General features: G+C 32.6%; 1 protein-coding gene across 1 annotated transcript; it reads right to left on the reverse strand.

The window, feature by feature from the left end:
* Nucleotides 1-11,181: 11,181 nt before the first annotated feature.
* Nucleotides 11,182-12,379, reverse strand: LOC127701692 (beta-1,3-galactosyltransferase brn-like). The gene has a single exon (XM_052205691.1). The coding sequence runs from the start codon at nt 12,251-12,253 to the stop codon at nt 11,546-11,548; it is 708 nt and encodes a 235-aa protein (XP_052061651.1). The 5' UTR covers nt 12,254-12,379; the 3' UTR covers nt 11,182-11,545.
* Between the last annotated feature and the right edge of the window lie 1,715 nt (nt 12,380-14,094).

Consider the following 14,094-nt stretch of genomic DNA (forward strand, 5'->3'; position numbering starts at 1 on the left):
TGCCTCACTCGCACTATCATTTTCTATGTTCAGTGGACCGGGAAATTGGGGTCAAACTCTAATTTGGCATTACAATTAGAAATATCATATCATAAGGAACATCTGTACTAGGTTTCAAGATGATTGGACTTCAACTTCATCAAAAACTACCTTGACCAAAAACTTTAACCTGAAGCCGTCACTATAATTTTTTATGTTTAGTGGACCGTGAAATTGCGGTCAAAACTCTAATTTGGCATTAAAATTAGAAAGAGCATATAATAGGAAACATGTGTACTAAGTTTCAAGTTGATTAGACTCCAACTTCATCAAAAACCACCTTGACCAAAAACTTTAACCTGAAGCGGGACAGACGGATGGACGAACGAACGAACGAACGAACGGACGAACGAACGAACGAACAAACGAAAGAACGCACTGACCAAAAAACATAAAGCCCCTAGGTGGGCCATAAAAATGAACGAAAAACAAATATGTTACACAGCAAAAAACGACAACCACTGAATTACAGGCTCCTGACTTGGGACAGGCACATAAAAAAGAATTATGCATCTAATTTAGTCTTAGATGCATGATTTTTTTTATTAGTTGTTATTGGTTTTGAACTAGCTGTCAGTAACTGCGAGTACTCTCAGATCTGTATTTAGTGTCTTTTTGTTGTTGGGATGTACAAGTTCCCGGCCACGTCCACCCTATGTTTTTGTTATATGTATTTCTATTTGTATCCGTCTGATGAGTTAAACCTTTTTCAACTGATTTTTCTAGTTCGTTCTTATGTTGTACTGTTACACCACTGTCCTAGGTTAGGGGGAGGGTTGGGATCCCGCTAACATATTTAACCCCGCCACTTTCTGTACGTATGTGCCTGTCCCACGTCAGGAGCCTGTAATTCAGTGGTTTTCGTTTGTTGCTGTGTTACATATTTGTTTTTCGTTAATTTTTTTGTACATCAATTAGGCCGTTAGTTTTTCTCGTTTGAATTGTTTTACATTTACTATAGCTGTTAATTTATGTGTCATTTGGTCTCTTGTGGGGAGTTGTCTCATTGGCAATCATACCACATCTTCTTTTTTATACATACATACAGAATGTGGCGGGATTAAACATGTTATTGGGATCCCAATCCTCCCCCTAACCTGGGAGAGTGGTTTAACAGTACATGTACAACATAAGAACGAACTATAAAAATCAGTTGAAAAAGGCTTCACTCAAATATCTAACAAAAACACAGAGTGGATGTGGCCGGGTACTTGTACATCCCAACAACAAAAAGACACTAAGTAAAGATCTTAGAGTACTCGCACTACAAACCAGTAAAAGTCTGAAATGGCCTATATTTGTACTCGACTGTACTGATTTTTACTCGACCAGTCTGAATTGGTCTGAAATTTACTTGATAATACTCGACTGTAGCCTGAACCAACGATAGGATAAAACAAAGGGCAAAACACAAAACCTATAACATAAACGATAAGATAAAACAAAGGGTAATACAAAAAACCCATCACATAAACGATAGGATAAAATAAAGGGTAATACACAAAACCCATCACATAAATGATAGGATAAAACAAAGGGAATACACAAAACCCATCACATAAACTATAGGATAAAACAAAGGGTAAACGCAAAACCCATCACAAAAACGATAGGATAAAACAAAGGGTAATACAAAAAACCCATCACAAAAACGATAGGATAAAACAAAGGGTAATACACAAAACCCATCACATAAACTATAGGATAAAACAAAGGTTAATATACAAAACCTATAACATAAACGAAAGGATAAAACAAAGGGTAATACACAAAACCTATCACAAAAACGACAGGATAAAACAAAGGGTAATACACAAAACCCATCACATAAACGATAGGATAAAACAAAGGGTAATACACAAAACCCTTCACAAAAACGATAGGATAAAACAAAGGGTAATACACAAAACCCATCACAAAAACGATAGGATAAAACAAAGGTTAATACACAAAACCTATCACAAAAACTATAGGATAAAACAAAGGGTAATACACAAATCCTATCACAAAAACTATAGGATAAAACAAAGGGTAATACACAAAACCTATCACAAAAACTATAGGATAAAACAAAGGGTAAAACACAAAACCAATCACATAAACGATAGGATAAAACAAAGGGTAATACACAAAACCCATCACAAAAACGATAGGATAAAACAAAGGGAATACACAAAACCAATCACATAAACGATAAGATAAAACAAAGGGCAATACAAAAAACCCATCACATAAACGATAGGATAAAACAAAGGGTAATACACAAAACCCATCACATAAACGATAGGATAAAACAAAGGGTAATACACAAAACCCTTCACAAAAACGATAGGATAAAACAAAGGGTAATACACAAAACCTATCACAAAAACTATAGGATAAAACAAAGGGTAATACACAAAACCCATCATATAAACGATAGGATAAAACAAAGGGTAATACACAAAACCCTTCACAAAACCGATAGGATAAAACAAAGGGTAATACACAAAACCTATCACAAAAACGATAGGATAAAACAAAGGGTAATACACAAAACCCATCACATAAACGATAAGATAAACAAAGGGTTATACACAAAACCTATCACAAAAAACTATAGGATAAAACAAAGGGTAATACACAAAACCCATCACAAAAACGATAGGATAAAACAAAGGGAATACACAAAACCAATCACATAAATAATAAGATAAAACAAAGGGTAATACACAAAACCCATCATTAAAACGATACGATAAAACAAAGGATTATACACAAAACCCATCACATAAATAATAGGATCAAACAAAGGGTAATACACAAAACCCTTCACAAAAACGATAGGATAAAACAAAGGGTAATACACAAAAATTATCACAAAAACAAAAGGATAAAACAAAGGGAATACACAAAACCCATCACATAAACGATAGGATAAAACAAAAGGGAATACACAAAACCCATCACATAAACGATAGGATAAAACAAAAGATAATACACAAAACCCATCACAAAAACGATAGGATAAAACAAAGGGTAATACATAAAACCCATCACAAAAAACGATAGGATAAAATAAAGGGTAATACACAAAACCTATCACAAAAACGATAGGATTAAACAAAGTGAATACACAAAACAAATCACAAAAACGATAAGATAAAACAAAGGGTAATACAAAAAAGCTATCACAAAAACTATAGGATAAAACAAAGGGTAATACACAAAACCTAACACATAAACGATAAGATAAAACAAAAGGTAATACACAAAACCCATCACAAAAACGATAGGATAAAACAAAGGGTAATACACAAAACCCATCACATAAACGATAGGATAAAACAAACGGTTATACACAAAACCCATCACATAAACTATAGGATAAAACAAAGGGTAAAACACAAAACCCATCACAAAAACGATAGGATAAAACAAAGGGTAATACACAAAACCCATCACATAAACTATAGGATAAAACAAAGGGTAATACACAAAACCTAACACATAAACGATAAGATAAAACAAAAGGTAATACACAAAACCCATCACAAAAACGATAGGATAAAACAAAGGGTAATACACAAAACCCATCACATAAACGATAGGATAAAACAAAGGGTAATACACAAAAGCTATCACAAAAACTATAGGATAAAACAAAGGGAATACCCAAAACCAATCACATAAACGATAGGATAAAACAAACGGTAATACACAAAACCCATCACAAAAACGATAGGATAAAACAAAGGGAATACACAAAACCAATCGCATAAACGATAGGATAAAACAAAGGGTAATACACAAAACCCATTACAAAAACGATAAGATAAAACAAAGGGTAATACACAAAACCCATCACATAAACGATAAGATAAAACAAATGGTAATACACAAAACCCATCACAAAAACGATAGGATAAAACAAAGGGTAATACACAAAACCCATCACAAAAACGATAGGATAAAACAAAGGGAATACACAAAACCAATCACATAAACGATAAGATAAATCAAGGGTATTACACAAAACCTATCACAAAAACGATAAGATAAAACAAACGGTAATACACAAAACCCATCACAAAAACTATAGGATAAAACAAAGGGAATACACAAAACCCATCACAAAAACGATAGGATAAAACAAAGGGAATACACAAAACCAATCACATAAACGATAAGAGAAATCAAGGGTAATACACAAAACCTATCACAAAAACTATAGGATAAAACAAAGGGTAATACACAAAACCCGTCACAAAAACGATAGGATAAAACAAAGGGTAATACACAAAACCCATCACATAAACGATAAGATAAAACAAAGGGTAATACACAAAACCCATCACAAAAACGATATAATAAAACAAAGGGAATACATAAAACCAATCACATAAATGATAGGATAAAACAAAGGGTAATACACAAAACCCATCACATAAACGATAGGATAAAACAAAGGGTAATACACAAAACCCATCACAAAAACGATAGGATAAAACAAAGGGTAATACACAAAACCCACCGCAAAAACGACAGGATAAAACAAAGGGTAATACACAAAACCCATCAAATACACGATAAGATAAAACAAATGGTAATACACAAAACCCATCACAAAAACGATAAGATAAAAAAAGGGTAATACACAAAACCTATCACAAAAACTATAGGATAAAACAAAGGGTAATACACAAAATCCATCACAAAAACGATAGGATAAAACAAAGGGAATACACAAAACCAATCACATAAACGATAAGATAAATTAAGGGTAATACACAAAACCTATCACAAAAACTATAGGATAAAACAAAGGGTAATACACAAAACCAATCACATAAACGATAGGATAAAACAAAGGGTAATACACAAAACCCATCACATAAACGATAGGATAAAACAAAGGTTAATATACAAAACCCATCACAAAACGATAGGATAAATTAAAGGGTAATACACAAAACCCATCACAAAAACGGTAGGATAAAATAAAGGGTAATACACAAAACCCATCACAAAAACGATAGGATAAAACAAAGGGAATACACAAAACATATCACAAAAACGATAGGATAAAACAAAGGGAATACACAAAAACAAATCACAAAAACGATAAGATAAAACAAAGGGTAATACACAAAAGCTATCACAAAAACTATAGAATAAAACAAAGGGTAATACACAAAACCTAACACATAAACGATAAGATAAAACAAAAGGTAATACACAAAACCCATCACAAAAACGATAGGATAAAACAATGGGTAATACACAAAACCTATCATAAAAACGATAGGATAAAACAAAGGGAATACACAAAACCAATCGCATAAACGATAGGATAAAAGAAACGGTAATACACAAAACCCATCACAAAAACGATAGGATAAAACAAAGGGAATACACAAAACCAATCGCATAAACGATAGGATAAAACAAAGGGTAATACACAAAACCCATCACAAAAACGATAAGATAAAACAAAGGGTTATACACAAAACCCATCACATAAACGATAAGATAAAACAAATGGTAATACACAAAACCCATCACAAAAACGATAGGATAAAATAAAGGGTAATACATAAAACCCATCACATAAAAGATAAGATAAAACAAATGGTAATACACAAAACCCATCACAAAAACGATAGGATAAAACAAAGGGAATACACAAAACCCATCACAAAAACGATAGAATAAAACAAAGGGAATACACAAAACCAATCACATAAACGATAAGATAAATTAAGGGTAATACACAATACCTATCACAAAAACTATAGGATAAAACAACCCATCACATAAATGATAGGATAAAACAAAGGGAATACACAAAACCAATCACATAAATGATAGGATAAAACAATGGGTAATACACAAAACCCATCACAAAAACGATAGGATAAAACAAAGGGTAAAACACAAAACTTATCACAAAAACAAAAGGATAAAACAAAGGGAATACACAAAACCCATCACATAAACGATAGGATAAAACAAAAGGGAATACACAAAACCCATCACATAAACGATAGGATAAAACAAAAGATAATACACAAAACCCATCACAAAAACGATTGGATAAAACAAAGGGTAATACACAAAACCCATCACAAAAACGATAGGATAAAACAAAGGGAATACACAAAACCAATCACATAAATGATAGGATAAAACAAAGGGTAATACACAAAACCCATCACATAAACGATAGGATAAAACAAAGGGTAATACACAAAACCCATCACAAAAACGATAGGATAAAACAAAGGGTAATACACAAAACCCATCAAAAAAACGATAGGATAAAACAAAGGGTAATACACAAAACCCATCACAAAAACGATAAGATAAAACAAAGGGTAATACACAAAACCTAACCCAAAACCATTAGATAAAAATAGGTTAAACACAAAACCTATCATACTTTAGTCTGGGAGAACATGATTTATTTATATTTATAGATTATCGTTGATCATCTCAACGAGATTAATTTTCTCGCTTGAGCCGGGACGGCGAAAGTGAGAAAAGCAATCGAGTTGAGTTGACCAACGATACTCTGTTTATCGCTATTTTACCCATCACAAAAACGATAGGATAAAACAAAGGGAATACACAAAACCAATCACATAAACGATAAGATAAATTAAGGGTAATACACAATACCTATCACAAAAACTATAGGATAAAACAACCCATCACATAAATGATAGGATAAAACAAAGGGAATACACAAAACCAATCACATAAATGATAGGATAAAACAAAAGGTAATACACAAAACCCATCACAAAAACGATAGGATAAAACAAAGGGTAATACACGAAACCCATCACAAAAACGATAGGATAAAACAAAGGGTAATACACAAAACCCATCACAACAACGATAGGATAAAACAAAGGGTAATACACAAAACTTATCACAAAAACAAAAGGATAAAACAAAGGGAATACTCAAAACCCATCACATAAACGATAGGATAAAACAAAAGGGAATACACAAAACCCATCACATAAACGATAGGATAAAACAAAAGATAATACACAAAACCCATCACAAAAACGATAGGATAAAACAAAGAGTAATACACAAAACCCATCACAAAAACGATAGGATAAAACAAAGGGAATACACAAAACCAATCACATAAATGATAGGATAAAACAAAGGGTAAAACACAAAACCCATCACATAAACGATAGGATAAAACAAAGGGTAATACACAAAACCCATCACAAAAACGATAGGATAAAACAAAGGGTAATACACAAAACCCATCACAAAAACGATAGGATAATACAAAGGGTAATACACAAAACCCATCACAAAAAAGATAGGATAAAACAAAGGGTAATACACAAAACCTAACCCAAAACCATTAGATAAAAATAGGTTAAACACAAAACCTATCATACTTTAGTCTGGGAGAACATGATTTATTTATATTTATAGATTATCGTTGATCATCTCAACGAGATTAATTTTCTCGCTTGAGCCGGTGCGGCGAAAATGAGAATAGCAATCGAGTTGAGTTGACCAACGATACTCTGTTTATCGCTATTTTACCTATGACGACGTTGTCAATTTCATTTCAATTTCATTAGCAACGCCACGTGCCCCCTTAGTTTCTAGCGATAATTTTTCTTATCATATACTTGTATAAAATATTACTTAAATTTTACAGTTCAATAACATTTGAAAACAATTAAAACGCTATGAAAGGGTTATTAACCAGATTCCTAAGAATTTCCTCGGCGGGCTGATAAACGAACCTTTATTGACTGCTTCCGGAATGTTATCACATGCCTTTCCGTTATTGTCCGTGTGGTTTATCACATGCAACTTCGTGCATTTCCGGAAATTTGTTTGTAAACATTGCAGACGTGACAATAAGTTTTTCAAACTAAGAACATTATAATTGTTGTGATATGTCACATGATAAATGAAATGCTCGTTATATCAATAAAAACAATTAAAGTTAATAAATTTGTATTTGATTGTCTGTAAATCATTATCTAGAAGTTCAAAAAAAATTTAATAGTTCTTGTCTGTATTTCTTCTGCTGAAGTATATGATAAAAAGATCATTACATGTCATTTTTCATATCAGACCCCTTATCGGCCCTCGTTCATGATATCATCCCTCGAGCCTCCGGCTCTTGGGCTGATATCATGACCTAGGGCCGATAAAGGGTCTGATATGAAAAATGCCATATAATAATCTATACATATCACTCGACTCCGCTGAGAAAGGAAATTATCAGTCAGCAAGATCAAAGGAAAATTTCGTAAAATAGCGATAATAGTAGTTATTGGCTTTGAACTAGTTTTAAGTAACTTCGAGTACTATAATGTCGGTGGTTTGTGCCTTGTAACATTATTTTGAGTTGAGCCAATTGCAACTGATTTTACAGTTTGTTCTTATGTTGTGCTGTTTCACCACTGTTCCAGGTTAGGGAAGAGTTAAGAGCTCATAAACATGTTTAACCCCGTCACATTTTTTATGAGCCTGTCCCAAGTCAGGAGCCTGTAGTTCAGTGTTTGACGTTAGTTCATGTCTGTAATATTTTTTCTCCGTTACTTGTTTTTCTCCGTTAATTGTTTAGTAATGAATTAGTTCGTTAGTTTTCTCGTTTGAATTGTTTTTCATGTCTGGGCTCTTTATGGCAGACTATACGGTATGCGATTTTCCCATTGTTGAAAACCTAACGGTTGCCTATAATTGCTTATATCACCTTCCTTTAAACTATGGTGGATAGTTGTCTCATTGACAGTCATACCACATCTCCTTATTTTTATATAGTGTTGTTGTTTTCCTTATTAACTGCAGAAGAGGTTCATTTGTCATAAAAAGAGGCTTTAACTGCCAAATTCATCAACACTGAATTCACTCAACTCTCAAATCTCATATAACTTACTAAAACATTTGTCAGAATTACAAAATCCATAAGTACCAATAGACACTATAATTTATGGGATTGTTATAAAGTTTGTATTTATTTCAGGTGCCGAATTTAGCCATTAAAGAATGCACTAATTTTACAGATATGTCGGGGAAGGATTTTATCAACCCTCGTAAAAATGAGAGTCTCGTGGATGGATACAAGCAAAACGCAAAACCTGAAAAACAGTAACTACTACTATGAAATTATGACGTTCAATGATTCTTTTACGAAATATTTTACTTAACGGGTTTATCTGTTCCTAATCAGATATATCAGCTACTCCACGGATAACATTCCAAATATTGTTAGATAAACTTTCTTTATACTACAGGAGGTGGAATGTAACTGTAAATACGGACAAAACAAAAATCATTGTATTTCTAAATAGCTGGAAGCCCGTAATTCATCATTTTTATTTCGAAGGTCAAAATTTAGAAATCGTCAACTCATATATATATCTTGGTATGTTTTTACATTTCAATGGTAAATTTGTTCAAACTCAAAAAAGAATGGCACAACTAGGAGCTAGAACACTTTCATCTTTAATTAACTCATCGAAAAGAATATTGATTGCACCAAACCAAAAGTGTTTTCTATTCAATAGTAATATGGTTGAATCTGTTCTGAACTATGCGTCCGAGGTATGGGGATTTCATCGGGCCAACGATGTAGAATCTACTCATAATCGTTTTTGTCGCTATTTACTCAACTTGGGTAAACCTGTACCAATTTCATTTTATGTTGAGAACTCGGGCACCTCCCGATGTGTATTTTAAGAAAATATAGAATTGTTAAATATTAGTTGCATTTAGTTTATGATCAACCTAATATTGTTTACGATGTATACAAAATTTTATGCATTGATGCTTTTAATGTGAAAAAAAAATGGGAATCCAATGTACGAGACCTTTTGTTTAGTTTAGGTTTGATTTATATATGGATTAACCAATATAACATAAATGTTTCATTTGATTTTATTAAATCTCGTATCAACGATCAATATTATCAAAGCTGGTATGTTTTAAACTACATCTCTGTATTACTGAAAAATTATTACACCAGGGGTTTCGATATCACAAACTTGTCAATACATTTACTAAATTTTATCATCGGTACAAGGACATCTTTCGTAAATATATATTAACGTGCAGACTTATACGTTCAGGTATTTCACATCCCATCTTTTATTGAAATATTTTATACAAAGCACAAAAATGTCATAATTCACCTCAAAAGCTAACCAAACCTTTAAACAGACTTATTCGGAATGGATATAGTTACGATACTGTTGTCAGGTCATAATTGCTAGTAGTCCTTTGTTAATTCATGTATATTATTGTCATTTTGCTTAGTTACCTATCCTAACATCGGACTAGGACTTCTTTTAAACTGAATTTTGCTGTGCGTATTGCTGTGTGTTTGTTTATTCCACATTGGCTTGAGGTATAGGGGGAGGGTTGAGATCTCACAAAACATGTTTAACCTCGCCGCATTTTTGCGCCTGTCCCAAGTCAGGAACCTCTGGCCTTTGTTAGTCTTGTATGTTTTTTGATTTTTTTTTCATTTATATGTTTCGGAGTTTAGTGTGACGTCCATTTTCGCTAAACTAGTATACATTATTGTTTAGGGGCCAGCTGAAGCCCGCCTCCGGGTGCGGGATTTTCTCGCTGTGTTGAAGACCCACCGGTGGCCTTGGGCTGTTTTCTGCTCTTTGGTCGGGTTTTTCTCTCTTTGACGCATTCCCCATTTCCATACTCAATTTTAGATTTTTGTAGGGAGAATAATTTGCAATATGATTTTAATACCAATAAACTTACCAAATTACGTAGTGGAAGTTTAAAATTAAATTTAGAAACAGGTCGTTATGACAATATTCCTAGAATAAATCGTATTTTTAGATTTTGTAAAATTAACAATATTGAGGTGAATACCATTTTGAGTTGATTTGTCCTGTATATAGAACGTTCCGATGTAACTTTTTGCAAAAATATTATTGTTCATGGCCAAATACGTGTACGAAAGCTATTTTTTTGTTACAAGCCTGGTCAAAACGCTTAGCAAAGAAACTATGTAATTATTTAAAGGCGGCATGGAAATTAAGAACGCAATATATCAGTTAAGATGTTGTACAAATGTTATTATAAGATATCTCTGCATTAAATATTTTTCTCTGTATTCTGTCGTATTTGTCATATATGTATATACCTTGTTATTTTGCTAAAGCAATGTTGTTGTTCATTCATTCATTCAATTCCACATTGTTTCGCAAATTATTAAAAACAGAGGCGATTATTCAAATTGTTGATACGATTTAATTCATTAAAAGCTGATTATTTTAATCTAGTAATGCAAATAATTAGTTTTTTTTGCATTATAATATAACTAGCAAATGCTGGGACCAATTGATAATTCATTAGTCCCAGTCAAAAGTATACAATATACAATATTAACTGGACGATTTCCTTTATTAACTTTAACGTGATTGGTATTTATAATACACTGTATTAGCAATAGATGAATAAGACCATGTATATAAATTACTGAGATATCGCATGTGTCTTTACTTTAGTTTTGTAGTTGTTTCCAACCGTCGATTATTGAGTGATAGGATTTATAGTCTGGACTCGATAATTTATTTTTCAAATTAGAACCGGAAGTATAAAATGGCATAAATTCACTGTTATGCACAACGTTTATCTTAAGTAGCTTTGCAAGTATTCCTATGAAAGCATCTTCCATTTTGATAATTTTTGTAAAAGGTATGGCATAAGCAAGATTTTTGACTACTTTCATATTCGTGAGTATTGTTCCTCCAATTACATATGGCGGCCAAAAATCGAAAGGATATTCTTCTAAGGTCGTAAACCATTTCGAAGATTTTGTTCGAAACGGTTGTCTAAATCTCAGTTTGTAGCCAATGATTTTACTTTCTGTATTACCAAGACTATCAACAGCAAATTGATGTAAACGTCTGGTATTAACTAAACGATCATCATCTAGAAAATGCACATATTTTGTATTTATATTACGTTTCACTAACCAATCGATTGGAATAATCGTTTTATATACTAGATTATCGTATGTGTCAGCGAAACCAAACTGGAGAATATCGCCATATGCTTCATTTTCAAAATCAACGAGCGGTTGTAACCTTTCTAGATATCCTAAAACGAACAGCGTTTTTATACGTAGATTTATCTTTGCTCCCCAAGTGTTCCGAATGGCGATCCTCTGGTCAAAATTGCCCACAAATGACTTGACAATAAAAACCATATTAAAACTATCACATACTTCACTGCTACAAAACTTTATGGATGGATCTTTCTTAATGAAATAATGTTTAGTAACATTGTTCAATGGCTTTTCTGCAGTCCAACCAGTTGTCTCGATTTCTTGAACAACATCGATTAAATTGTTTAATGGGAATGTAAACTGGATAAAGTAAAACTTTTCTCCGGTCCAGCATCTTCTCAACATCAAAATTACAAGAAGTATGCAAAATATATGCAGCCATTTTTTTAATCTGAAAAAAAAAAGATTTCTATGACATTATATGGCATTTCATGATGATTTTACTTTTTCGTAATTTTTTGCTTTCATAAATCAATCAAATATTAATCAATCTAAAAATATCATTCAATCTTATCTTAATTTTTTAGTTAGTGTGCCTAATTATATATGAGCTTTTGCTCTCAGAAGGGGTTGTCGTGAATTTTTAGAAAAAAGGTTGACTAGAACCAAGCTGAACACAATCATCCTTTTGGGTGTTGATATAATAATAAGATGTGGCACAACTCTCCACCAGACTAAATGAAATACAACCTTCAACAATGAGCAAAATCTATACCACACAGCAAGCTATATTAAGTCAGGGATTTCGTTACCACAAATTACTTAAAACCTTTACTAAATTCTTCCATAAATATAAAGATTTGGTTTTGAAGTTTGGTTGTACCTGTAGAAAACTTATTTCAAACGGGATAGCACATCCTCATTTTTACGGAGATGGTGTTTACCGAGCCCGGAAATTTGGAAACGATCCGGGTAAACTTATCGATCCTTTAAATAAACTTATTCTAAAAGGTTACCAGTTCAACACTGTAATTAGATCTTTTAAGTCTCACTAAAGAGCTTGGAATAATCAGCGCAACTGGTAATCCTACATATTCTTTAACATCATTTACAAAGGATGAAATTTTATAAAATCACAAATCTGTCCTTCTTTCATTTGGTATTAACATCAAAGAAAACGAAGAAAATCTACCGTCATTATGCTGGATACCAAAACTTCACAAAACTCCGTTTAAAGAACGATACATAGCTGAATCACCAAGATGTTAGACTAAACATCTTTCTAAAGTGTTGACTTCTATTATTTCTACAGTAAAGATGGCCTTCAAAAATATTGTGATGAGATATATTCAACCAGTGGTGTCAATCAAATGTGGATTCTCAAAAATTTTAAAGATCTACAGCTAAATCTTAGATCACAATCTCTGCAATTTTGCAGCAACATTAAGACCTTTGATTTTTCTACGCTTTACACTACTATTCCCCATACTCAATTGAAAGATCGACTTCACCATCTCATTAAACAGAACTTTCTCTATAAAAATGGGAATCGTAGATATAAATTTCTTGTTTTGGGTTATAATAATTCTTATTTTGTGAAGAACCACACTGATTCTATCAGAAAATACAGTGAAGATGATATCAAAATGCTGGACTTTTTAATCGACAATATATATTTGTTGAGTTTTGAGGACTGATATTTCAAAAGACAGTCGGTATTCCAATTGGTACTAATTGTGCACCCCTTCTGGCCGACTTGTTTTTGTACTCGTATGGAGTAGGATTCATTCAGAACCTTCTAAAAGGCAAAAAGAAAAAGCACCTTGCAAAATTATTTTATTTTACTTTCAGATATATTGATGATGTCCTATCACTGAATACTAGTAACCCATATTTCAGTCAGCACTTGCATCTCATATATCCCAGTGAATTTGAAATTAAGGATACTACTGATACAAGAAGGACTGCTTCATACCTTGATCTTTTTCTCAATATTGACACAGATGGACGACTTCACACTAAAATCTATGACAAACGGGATG

The sequence above is a fragment of the Mytilus californianus genome, unplaced genomic scaffold, assembly GCF_021869535.1.
Source record: "Mytilus californianus isolate M0D057914Y unplaced genomic scaffold, xbMytCali1.0.p SCAF_5, whole genome shotgun sequence".
NCBI classification, from domain to species: domain Eukaryota; kingdom Metazoa; phylum Mollusca; class Bivalvia; order Mytilida; family Mytilidae; genus Mytilus; species Mytilus californianus.

Excerpts from the sequence above, each read along its gene's own strand:
- LOC127701692 (XM_052205691.1), bottom strand. The coding sequence starts at position 12,253 with ATGGTTTTTATTGTCAAGTCATTTGTGGGCAATTTTGACCAGAGGATC.